General features: G+C 38.0%; 1 protein-coding gene across 1 annotated transcript in view; it reads left to right on the top strand.

Annotated features, from left to right (window-relative positions):
- NSD3 (nuclear receptor binding SET domain protein 3) overlaps positions 1 to 12,843 on the top strand; it is a 49,082-nt gene that overhangs the window by 9,940 nt on the left and 26,299 nt on the right. Inside the window, exons 3-8 of the mRNA XM_065399950.1 lie at positions 470 to 538; positions 1,044 to 1,203; positions 2,487 to 2,641; positions 4,424 to 4,939; positions 5,923 to 6,049; positions 10,246 to 10,346. Coding sequence (XP_065256022.1) covers positions 470 to 538; positions 1,044 to 1,203; positions 2,487 to 2,641; positions 4,424 to 4,939; positions 5,923 to 6,049; positions 10,246 to 10,346 — 1,128 coding nt within the window. The remainder of the gene's footprint in view (positions 1 to 469; positions 539 to 1,043; positions 1,204 to 2,486; positions 2,642 to 4,423; positions 4,940 to 5,922; positions 6,050 to 10,245; positions 10,347 to 12,843) is intronic.

The raw sequence follows: 12,843 nt of genomic DNA on the forward strand, positions 1-12,843 counted from the left end.
AATGTCATTCATGTTTCTTGAGGTTTTTTAAACCAATAAATAACTCTAATACTGCAGTTTATTCATATAACCAATTCACAGTGTGTAACTGTATGTTGCTCTGTTTCCTTTCCTCCCTTCCTTATTTCCTCTGAGTTGTATCTCAGTTTAGATTGTAGGCTCTGTGGGACAATGACTTCTTTATTGTAAATTGTACAGCACCTGGCACAATGAGACCCTGATCTGGTTGGGTGCTGCTATAATGAAAATATATTAAGTAGTGTGGGAGAGATGAGTATTTTAAAACTGAACATAGGTCAGTCATAAGGAGTTTGTCATGTTTTCTGATTTTATGATGGTGTTTTTTTCCTCTCTGCTAATTATTTTCTCCTGCTCCTATTCTCTTTGGTGTGTTCTTCTGTTTTACCATCCCCCTTATCCTGTTTACTTTTATTTTCCTGTTCTCTCCTTATTGTTACCCTTTTCTTAGAGACCAAATGAGAGACTTAGTGTGCTATCAGAAAGACCAAGAGAAGATATACTGTTGGAGGAAACCCCGGTTAGTACTTATATAAATTAACAAATCTTGGACTCTTAGTATTATAGAAATTGTCTTGCTGTCTCATTACAGTATGAACATTGATTTATCTGATAATAAGCTATACAATCATTGTTATTGGAAATGGCTATATAATAATTATTGTGGCCAGTGCTCACCCTAGTTGTATATGATGACAGAATAAAGCAACACCAAAATGACATTTGTAATTGGTTTACTAAGTAGAAACTTTCTGTGGGGATATCTCCCCTTTAGAATGTCTTGATTATCATCATTGCTCATCCTCATTGAACCATGCAATTGGAGTCTGAGTGTCCCCTGTTGTCATGGTTGCATTTGACCATCAGTGCCAGCTGAAAGAAGAAAGAGAGGAAAAACTAAATTGATGAAGAAATAATTTTTAAAAAAAAATCCAAACCAAAACACCTTATGAATCATTGTGCATTAGTGAGTTGTATTCAATTGTTTTCTTCTGCAGCTGATATGACCGTTATCTTCTTTATAGGTCCAGCAGTTCTCACCTTCTCTTCCAATGCAAGTTACAACAGACGTCAAGTTTCAGGTTGGCGATCTAGTCTGGTCCAAGGTGGGAACTTATCCTTGGTGGCCTTGCATGGTTTCAAGTGATCCACAGCTTGAGGTTCATACCAAAATTAATACAAGAGGTAAAGAAGGAGAACCATTGAGCGGACATGTTAGATACTATATCAGTAATTGCTCCTTAATTAAAGATATTGCTATAAAATACAACTGACAACGTATGCCAATTGGGAGAGGGCTCCCAGAGTGAAGTTAGCAATGATGACCAAAAAACTAACTTTATTTAACTCTCTCAATGTGACACAAACAGATCACTTCTGTTGTGGTTCACCTAGTGCAATTAAGAAATGCAGAATTCTCTTGATTTTTGTTTATAAATATATTCAACTGTTCATTTAAAAAAAACCATCAGAGGAAAGTACGCAACTGAGTAAATGATTAATTTTGATTTATCTTTTATTCCTAATATTTGTGTTAGAACAAATATACATGTGCTCATATAAAAACAATAACCGATGAAGATATTTTGGAGTCAATTTAAAGAAAAACAAGTTGTCCACTAAGTGGCATTTTTTGGGGGTAATTGACATCTGGATATTTTGAGAATTAAATTTTGAATGATTAGAAAAAAAAAAAACAAGATTGCCATAGCTACTTCATTGATCTGGCTTAGCTTCCCCTGGTCCCATCTGGAAGATCTGGCCCTTATGGACTTCCAAATGGGGATAAGCATTCAGCCTGTTAAATAGGAAAACTTCAGTCGCACATAACATTGCATGATTCATAGGTTAGCAATATGAATAAACAAATGCATGTATGCTCTCAGACCGTGTGTGTTTACTTAGTTTAGAGAGAGATTCTGCCACTTTAACTCTTGTTGAGTTAGTATCCTTACAAGTAGTCCTACTGATATCAGTGATACTGCTCAGTGTGAGGACCAGGTGCTGCCACCCTTAGACTGTAATCTGAAGGCAGGGACAATGCCTCTTTACTTTCTAAAGTGTTCTGCAAAGTTGTTACAATACATAAATTTGCAACTTCAATTTCTCATAGAAAGTTAGTTTTGTTGAATGTTTCTATTTAACAGAGATGAGTTCCAAGCAAATTCAAAAACTAGATGGCTAGGATGTCAGAGTAGGCCCCCCACAAATGGACTTAGTAGCGCTTGTTTAGCTTCTAGTCTAACTGCATAATCTTATTTAGGCACTTTTATAAAACCATATCCGATGTATAAGAAATGGAGCTGCATGCATTTTACTTTCTAGCTTCTATAGAGCTAAGGAGAACTTTTGTCTGCAAGAATTGAATGAGTGGAGTGGAGTAAGAATGTTAGGCTAATATATCCAAGTAAACATATGAACTGACTTCTGTTGATAGTACTGCTTACTAGAGTGTGTTTTAATTTCAGGTGCCCGTGAATACCATGTTCAGTTTTTTAGCAACCAGCCTGAGAGGGCATGGGTGCATGAGAAGCGGGTTCGAGAGTATAAAGGACATAAACAGTATGAACAATTATTGGCAGAAGCTACTAAGCAAGCCAGCAATCACTCTGAGAAACAGAAGGTATGTTCAGCACTAAATTCAGAATATGTTATCCACAATGTCTATCGAAGTAAAACCTAAACTTACAAAGGGGACCCATCCTGAAACCTATTGTAGACTGGTGCATATTCGAATGTTGGAAAAATAAAGTACTGTGTGCGTTCCACCTGTGACTAAGTAATCATTCTTTACAAAGATAGTTAAATGTTTCCACATGTCCTTTTGTCCTCCTTATGGATAAGCTGTTATCTGAGCTTGTTTTATCCCCTTTCTCTCAGTAACTTTCATGGCTGTAGTGCTTTTCTGGACTGTGTGTGTGTGTGTGTGTGTGTGTAACTTCAGAATAAATATTAGATCACTAATTTTCAGTGTTTCCGTTATTAATATATTCCTTAGAAAGCAGTGCACATTTTAAATAGCAATGTTTATGTTCTCATCAGTATCCCATACATTTCTGATGTTATGTAGATTCTGCTTATTAGCAGTCCCTCAGTTGCCAGCAAAAAGTTGCTATTATCTGATAATTGCTAATAAGTGGAAGGCAGGTTTGCAAGGCAGCAGCCAGGGAAGGAAATGCTGGGAGGTGACTTCCCCGACTGCACCCGGCAAACCTGCCTGCAGGGAGAATAGCATCAGTGAAAGGGGCTGCAGCCCTGATGCTGGAGCTTTCTGCAGAGAGTGGGGGTGTTGGGGCCCAGGAAGCTGCACAGTACCTCTTCCTGTGCTCTTCCCTGGGTTGGGTCTCAGAACGTACCAGCGCAGCCCCCTGGCAGGGATCCTGGAGAAGGCAGGGAGAGGTACCGTGCAGCTCCGGCATCTGGGCTGCAGCCCCCTCGCTGCTATTGCCATGCCCACAGCCTCTCCTCTCTGTCTGCTGCCCCTTCCTATGTGGTCCTTGTGTGCATTCAGTTTTGCTGGGCTGCAGCCCCAGAAGGAAACACTGGGACATGCTGAGCACTGGCTGCAGGCAGGTTTGTGAGGAGGCATGTACTAGCACTTCCTCTCCCGGCTGCAGCCTCACAAACGTGCCAGCAGAGGGTGCTCCACACATCCTGGTGTTTCCTTGTAGGGGTGTAGCCTTACAAACATGCCTGCAGATGGTTCCTTTCTTCCAAAATTTTTTGCTAATAAGCGGCATGTTGTTGCTAATATCCAAATCCTATCAACATTGATGTTAATGAGATGGGATTTGGTTCCCAGCCATATGTTGCCATTAACCGGAAGTTGCCAATACCAGAATTGCCCTTAAGCAAAATCTACTGTATTTGTTTAATTGAGAAGGGAACTATTGGCCAGACCACCAGACTTATCACTGTATTTTGGTGGGCTTCTTAAGTAGATATTTAAGTTAATTAAAAGTAGTAATGAACAGGGAATGAGAGGTTTAGAGGAAGAAACAGGATTAAAATAAGTGGGTGAATTGGATTATTTTCTGGTTCACGTATCTACAGAATTGTGGATTAAACTTTGCCTTCCGTTGTCTTTAGTGGGGTTACTCAGAGCAGAATCTAATTCACAACTTTCATTGGTGAAGTATGGCCTAGTAAGAATCCAGTTTGACTGTCAATTCCAGTGTGAGTTTACAGGCCTGGTGGTGGTCCCCAGAATTATCTTGTAAACTGAAAAAACAGTCACCTTCAATCTGAGATAAATCAGATACTTTGGAATGGCTTACATAGGGTCATTTTGAAGAGCAGGACCACATTTTAAACTAGTTTATTTTAATTGAACGTTTATTTTAATGTAGCCAGGAACCTAAATAAATAAATGTAATAGAGTTCTCTTTTTGTCTTTGTTTTAAAGATTCGTAAGCCAAGGCCACAAAGAGAGCGTGCTCAGTGGGATATTGGTATTGCCCATGCCGAGAAAGCATTGAAAATGACTCGGGAAGAAAGGATAGAACAGTATACCTTCATTTATATAGACAAGGAGCCAGAGGAGGCTTTGTCCAAAGCCAAAAAGACTGCTGCCCCTAAATCAGAGGCTAAAAAGAACCGTCGGCCTAAGCCAGCATTGAACGCTCAGCCAGAACAGACCAATGTGGTATCGGCATCCCCCTCATTATCAAATACTGAGGTGCGAAGGCAAAGTCAAAGGAGGCAGTCAAGTGTGGAAGAAGAGGAGCCACCGCCTGTGAAAATAGCCTGGAAAACAGCTGCAGCCAGAAAATCCTTACCAGCTTCAATAACCATGCATAAAGGGAGTTTGGATCTTCAGAAATGTAACATGTCTCCAGTTGTTAAAATTGAACAAGTTTTTGCCCTACAGAATGCTGCTGGGGATGGAAAATTCATCGATCAGTTTGTTTACTCTACCAAGGTACACACTTATTTGTTACCAACTCCTTTGTCTGTAAATAACACACACCCACGATATTTAGTATGGGGCTCAAACTTAAGTGTCCACCAACTTTCAAAATGTGATGGTCCATGCAGGTGCTTTTATTGGATACTACATTAAATCTTTCAGGCCCTGCTTTCTATCAGCAGCCCCTATAAATAGAAACCTCTTAAAACTTTAGTAGCTACAAGGGCTAGTACAACCAACAGTCTGTGGTTTTTGTTGTTTGTTTTTCGTTGTTTTTAAGAAAGGGGGGATGGAGGGTTATTCTTTGGTTTTAGTGACAGAAGTTTCTACAAAACCATCAAGCTATTGCTGAGAACTTTTGAAATCAATAGCTACAACAAGCCACTTGTTTAATTCTAGTTTCCCACTTTAAATCAGAATTGAGCTGCTCAGCCCTTCTGGGTTAAATTGGATCTACAACTTTGGCGCCTGTTTGCAACAGGTGAGATTACAAGATGGTGCGTAAATAGTGAGTTAAAAGCAAAAAGATAAAAATCCTGTGTGGTAAAGACATTTTTAAAAATAGCTTTTACCTTTTTAGTCTCATGCAGATTATCAGCAACCCTTCAGTCAGTGTAAGTAGCAGTACTGGGGCTAATTGGCTGCCTTACTCTTTTGCCCTGTCTTCCTTGAGGATATTTATGTACTTTTAAATTTATATAATGGAGCCCTTATACATTAGGAATACCTACAACAACAAAAAACCCACTAGTGCTGTTTAGTGAGAGACTGGTGCATGTAGTATATTTATGTGAGGGGGAAAAATTGGAGACTGTCTTTGGCAGTTTCCTTCACTGTTTCTAAATTGCTCTCCCTCATGGTAATGCTCAACATTGTGGCTTGCATTCTTGAATTCCAAGTTGTAAGTGATTTCCTAATAGACTTTGTGGTTATTGAATTAATTTGCATGGTAGTCTGATCAGGTAATCACTAACTTTATTCGTGTTCTTTAAAAGGGAGTTGGTAACAAAACTGAAATAAGTGTCAAGGGACAAGACAAGCTTATTTCTACATCAAACCAGAAAAATGAGAGAGCCACTGCGCAAAATGCATCCTCACCTGAAACAACTTCTGGGTCAACAGGTAGGCAAAGGTTGGGACTCCTTGACTAAATCTTAACAAATGAGCATTTAAACAGGCTGCAAAAGTCAGGGTTCCCTCAGGAATTAGAAAATCATTATAAACATATTTCTCTTTACATAATTATTGCAGCGAGTGTGGCACATGTAATCCACAATGGGTGCAGTTACTTGGAGGGGTGATCTTTATGGCTGTAAGAATTTAAGTGATGGGTGAACTGCCCTTAGCTAAGCCAGTTAGAATCTTGGACTTGAGGGAAGGATGCTTGGCCAGTCTGAAACAAGTCAGTGTATCTATAGGATGGCTATGATGGAGAAAAGATAGGGAACAATGGGTAATGTAATAGTTCACTGAGTTGGGAGGCAGTAAAATGGTTCTGTGTTAGCAAACCATTACAATGGCTTTTGGCATCAAATTTCAAAAGTAGCAATTAGGACCAAAGCAAATGAGACCAAAATCAGCATAGTCTTGTAGTTAGAGCCAGGCTTTATGAATCAGGAGTAAATTCTATTCCCAACTTTACTGTTTTCTTGTGTGACCTTGTACAAGATAATTAATGTCTCAGTGCTTCAATTAATCCCCTTGGTAAAATGGGATAATGCTTACCTTTCTGAAGCACTTTGAGCACTATCTTATTAGGCACTGTGTACGTGTAAAGTATTGTGTCTTTAAGAGAGAAGAGTGTGAAGCAATCAAGAGTATCTAGAGGCTTAGAATAGGAAAGAGAAGGCCTAAGGCAAATTCTCTGAAGAAACTGAACTTAATAACATGCAGGGAGAGAAGAGTGAGAATTTAAATTGAATGAGTAAGTTTTACCTTGGAGAAGAAAAGCAATGATTATTGATGCTATGGGTTTGGCTCTTCTTTAAGTGGGGATAGGCTAATCCCAGCAGAAAGTTTCTGGGAGCAAATTGATAAGACATACTCTAGAAAGAGGTAGGGTGGAAGATGATGGGGGAGAGAAACAACTTCAGTCGTTCTAAACTGAACTCCATTTTTAAGTCCTTCCTCCTATCGTAGTGGTTTTAGTATTTCAGCCAAACGGTCTTTATCTTCGATGTGGAAAACACATCGGAGATATTATGTGTTTGGACATGTGTTTGTAATCATATTCTAGATATTGTAGACTGTGGAGAACACCTAGTTTAATAATGAATATGTAAAAAGTAAGTTTGGGGTGGGATCAGAGTGCATTCATTTTAATACTCAACAGAAGGATGAACAGTTGTCTTCAGTCTGGAACCAGAAAAGGGGGGTATTTGATTCAGCTTAGGTGCCATAAAACTGACCACTCTTTCTAATAGATTTTTTTTATCTTGTAACATTATTCAATGTCACCCTCGCTTTAGTTACGTAGCCGTGCAAAGGACCTGGTCCTAGTGTAGTTAGCTCTTTTTTCAAAACAAAAAAATAAAACTAAAGACATCAAAACAAAAAAAAACTCACATCATTCTGCATATATTGGAACACTCTCCCCAGCCCACACAGTTCAGCTCCTCGGCATATATAATTCTTGTTATGTAGTGTTACTTTAAATCTGCTATCCCCCCTGGGTTTTCACAGCAGACTGTGCCTGAGGACTTTCAAATGCAAGATGAGCACTTTGGATTTTTTTGACCCTGGTGTGAGCAAGATGGGGTTTCATCTGCTGTTGACGACAGAGTCATTGTCTCTCCAGTTTATAATTGCTATGATTCTGGCAGCTTTTTCCAAACTGTTGCTACTTTGTTAATTGCCCAACAACAGAGGAGGTGCTCTCTGTTTTGTTTCCCTCCCCTGGAAACGAAGGGCATCACCTCCACAATTCGCAGTGGCTCTTAGGGCATAGGGAGGGTGAGAATTCTGAGCCTCTTTTTTTTCGTTTTCTCAGGTTTTTTGGATACGTAAAACATCACCTGATAACACCCCATACAGTGCATGAGCATTACTTCAGTATACACTCCAAACAGTCACTTTCAAAGCCATTTCCAAAGTCCAGACAATTATTGGTCCCCTCTCATGGAACATAACTGGAAGTCCTTTTTTCAAATTTAAGGTCACCGGAACTTCAGAATACCTTTACGGTAAAGTATTTTACAGAATGACTCTGGGAGCCCTGATGGATAAGCCACAGTGAGATGTGCAGAATTCCATAATACTGGGGAAAATCTATTTCTGTAACCTGGAATCTGATAAGAGAACTACCTTGAGAATTCTGTTTAAAGGGGAGACTGGAGGTATAAATGGAAACAAAACTGACCCAATGACTTGGTAGCTAGTGAGGTGCACTGCTGGTTATAAACCAGCCTGAACCTAGCTCTTGTTCATAAATTGCACAGAAGTGGGATAAGAGTATTGTGGAGGTGATGCGCTGAACCTTTGGGGAATGGGGAACAAGGAGTGCATATTGCACTACTTGAGCATACCACTAGCATCCAATACGAAGTGGCATTGGTCTCCAACGGCACTATCTTCTCTGATACAGGTCTTCCATCACAACATAACTCCTTCTGCTGTGTTGAGCATAGAGAAGAAAGAAGAAAACTGATTAGTTGAACTTTCCTAGTCAGACTTGTCCAAAATTAGTGAACCCTTTCCATGGATAGTACAAGGCATGCCTGCTGAACATAGAGGTGACACAGGAGGGGCTGCAGATCAGGTGCCTTGGGCCAATCAGAGCAACTTTAATACACAGTAAAATTTGAGGTATACTCTTGCCTTCTAAATCCCTATATGGGAACATTCTCTAGGACCCAAAAGTTAAATTACTCCAAACCTGAGGGGCACGAAGATTCTCCACCAAAACATGTAACGTTCTAAAATGTGTCCCTTTAAAAATAAAATCTTTAAAATCATTTGTATTTGCCATTTGTTCCTATCAACTTCCATTGCACCAATTTAAATGCACAATTTTCTAAATAACGAGAAAGCAAGATTAACAATAGATAATCCTGAGTAATTGCACATCACATGAAACCTCACTAAATAAATATTATTCTAAGTGCATAAGGGAAAGGTGAAGTTCCATGCTTCTAGAGTCCTCTGGAACAATTTCCAGCCTTTGGTTACAGCCTACCTCTTTTTCTAGATATATACCATAATATCAATGGAAGCAACACACACTTATGGCCTCCAACATGAATCCTCTTAACAGAATACAAAAAATTCCAGATCGGCATTTTTTATTCTTCTAAATAATAATCATTTTTAAAAATTTTAAAAATATATTTAATTTCTATCCTGTTAGGTCGAAAACACCTGATGCTGAAGAACAAGACTGTAACTCATGCTAAAATAGAATTTTTGAACTTTGGACTTTTCTGTCAGTCTTACACCTTTAATTGTGTGCTTTGTTTCAAGAATTGCACATTGCACAAATTCTGTGCAGATGTTCCTCAACAGGAGCAGTGTTGTAACACAGAATATTCCTTTGCCCTTGCCATTTTTTTTTTTTAAGTAGCCTGTGTTCTGGTGTCTTCAAGTATCCTAATCACCCTTATTAATCTGAGCTTGCTTTCCAGGGCATAAATTTAAGAAACATATTCTTTAGTTTTTGTCTGCTAGAATAGCGTCCTGTCCATTGACCACCATTTGTTTTCAATTTTTTTCTCAGCATCCTGAAATCTTTATCTAAAGTTGTCAATTTTTTTATTTATTGCAATTATGGTAGCCTAGCTTTTGACTAAACTTGTACTAATATCTAGAGTTCTGATATTTGATAAATCAGTTTATCCACCTGGCCATAAAGTCAAAGGCCCCGAGAACCACGTTTTGGAGAGTGAAAGTTTGGAATCTAAGTTCTGAATCTGTGCAATACCAAGACATTTTAGGTAATGAGGTTTTCAGAGTTATGGATACCTTCCAAAAAAAGCGAAAGGCAAACTAGTTAATTAGAAGACGATCAGACCGGAGGCTCTGAAAGTAACATGCCATGACAAATTGTCACCCTATTCCAAACATGTGGATTCCAGCCTTTCCCTTCACCCTTTTATTGGTGTCTTTTCTGAACCCAGGCCTCTCTCCATTAGATGTATTGTCTGCAATCGGGGCTCCAGCTGGCAAAAAAACCCTTTGAACTGACTGTTTTTAAAAAGTCTGTTAAATGTCAAAAAAGCAAAAAAAGTTTTGCTTTCATTACTACAGCCATTGACTTGGTACTGAACATATCAGACTAAGCTGAAATAGAAGGAATCATGTAATAGAATCCTTTCCTTCCTCAGGTTCTGTAGAAAAGAAGCAACAGAGAAGATCGATTCGAACCCGCTCAGAGTCTGAGAAATCCACTGAAGTTGTGCCAAAGAAGAAGATCAAAAAGGAGCAGGTTGGCTTCCTCCATGTAGAGAGTTAAAATATATTTTGTATTCATAAATGTTGTGGCTTATATTGGTGCCTTTTTATTTTTCTCCATTTTGCCCATCGAGTTTCCTTTTTGGACTATCCTTCATGAAATCCCCCTGTCAGTACCATTATTGCTGTGACTCTGCTACTGGCATCTTCACAGTATCAGTTCAGGCTTTGGATAATGGGAACTCAATGATGCAAGACTCCTAATGAACCTGATATGTTAACTTTGAGATTTCTGTTGTGAGCAAAATGATTTTATGTTTTAATAATATCTATTTGATGGAATTGCCACCAGGTTCCTTCTTCTTACTCTTGGTTTAGCTGCTGGTTTGTATTGAGGTTTTGTTTTTCAAAGTTTCTGATTTATTTGATCACTTTTGAAAATGGACTCTTAAGAATGATCTATTTTAAAGATGAATAATCTGACTTTTATGTTGGCAGACATAAACAAAAAAACAGATCTTAGATTTTTTTTTCTCCCCCTTAAGTAGAACTAACATGTACAAGGGCACTCTTTTAATCTGAATGCCAGACAGACAAATGTTGTTGCTTTATTTTAAAAAAAAGTTCTGAGTGGAGATGAGTAGGCAAGTTGAGCAGGTGACATACTTAAATATTATTTAACTCAATACGCTTATTTAACAAGTTCGTCAGAGTTGTTGGTTCTTTTCCTTACTATCAAATTTTCCCTATTTAAACCCTAAGGGCACCCACCCTTGAAACCTGAGACTTTTGTATAACAAATGTTTAATATCAGTTTTTCCAATGGGCTTTTTTAAAAAGGGACACAGGTTAAAGTGTTTTTTTTTTTTTTTTTTTAATTCATTAGAGTAAAATGGATATTTTAAAAAACCCTAATTTATTCTTTGCCCGTTACACTTTATTTTATTTTATTGCACTTCAATCAGCTTAAAGGATGAAAATAGGCCTTGTCTATTTTATTTTTTTTAAGTTTCATATTTTGGTTCTGATGCACTAGTATGGCACTTCGGTTGCCAAAGCGACAGAAGAAATTTTAACTCTAAAAAATTTTGTCACTGAAACTTTTTTTTTAAAAGGCAACCTAAATGTTGGATGTAAAATAGCTGACACATAGGCCCTTTAACTTCTTGATGTGAGAAGTTGTGATTTCCCTATTTTTAAATAAATCCTTTTGCATTTACAAATTCTCCTTAATTTAACAAAGGTATAAGAACCAACAATAGGAACATTGTGGTTCCAGGTTAGCTTTGCTTGCTTATACTATGTAGCTAACTAAGGCAACATAGTACATTAAATTGCTTTTCTCAGGCAAAGTATGTGACTAAAACGTAATAAAATAATCAAAGATGCACTGTAATGCACAGAACTTTGAATGTATTAAATTATATTCAAAATAAGTCTTACTAACTTCTTACAATTATGCAACAATATTTGTTACCCAAAGTCAAGTTTTCTTGCGACTGATTCCCAAATTCAATCTGCGACCGCTTGGTTTAAATTTATAACTGGAATGAATACAAATGGGAAAAACAAAATGTTAATGCTACTGTTACAGTGAGAAATAGAGAAATACAAGTGATTGTTTAGATTTTATATTTGTATTACAAACTGTACCCTATATAAATCCTTCTATTGTATGTTTTTACCTATTGTACAACAAAATAAAATATTTTTTAAAAAAAATTAGATTAATCCTTAAATATTTACTAAATGTGTTTCTATATGCTTTGTTAACCACATTGCAAAGAAATAAAAGCCTGCAATTCTTAGCCTAAAACCAGGACCTTAGGAAACAACTTTCTTCCTTTAATTATGCTTTTTATCACCAAATTCTCACATGTATTACATGTATATTGGCAGAAAAATTTCTAATTTCATCCTTCTGATGTAGGACCAAGAACATGACGTGCTTTTGGAAGATCACAAACTTGTCTACTTAAGTTTGTACTGACATGAGTTTCCAGCTGTATAGAGCTCTGCAATGCTCTATATGGAGTCCTCATCCCCACCTTTATGGGCCTTGCAGCACTCTATACAGAGAGAGAAGGTCCATATCCCCAGAAGCTCAAGAGTGCATGCTTGATGGAAGTGCCTTAAAACGGCAATACATTAAGTGTCTCACTAACCTGAGTGTCAGACCTGTATAAGTACAAGTTTACCTTAACAGGTGTGGGGTTTTACAACAGCATCAGGATTGGCTACAGGAATGAACACCTCTCCTGCCTGCTGGACATGGATAAAGTTTTCCTGTTGTCTTCAAGTACAAAGGGAGTGATTGGAAAAGAACCTTGCTATTGAACATATGGCTGCCTTATCACCTGGTATTCAGCCTAGGCAGCTAGGATTAAATCCCAGCAGGACAGAAGGCTTACACTGAGAAGGCGACTGCCAGACTACATCTGAGTTCAGATATGCTAATCACTTAAACTTGGATGTTTTTTCTTTTTTATACTAGGGGAAAAAATTCCTCTGTTAACTATAGATTTTCCTGT

The sequence above is a fragment of the Emys orbicularis genome, chromosome 2 (assembly GCF_028017835.1).
Source record: "Emys orbicularis isolate rEmyOrb1 chromosome 2, rEmyOrb1.hap1, whole genome shotgun sequence".
NCBI classification, from domain to species: Eukaryota; Metazoa; Chordata; order Testudines; family Emydidae; genus Emys; species Emys orbicularis.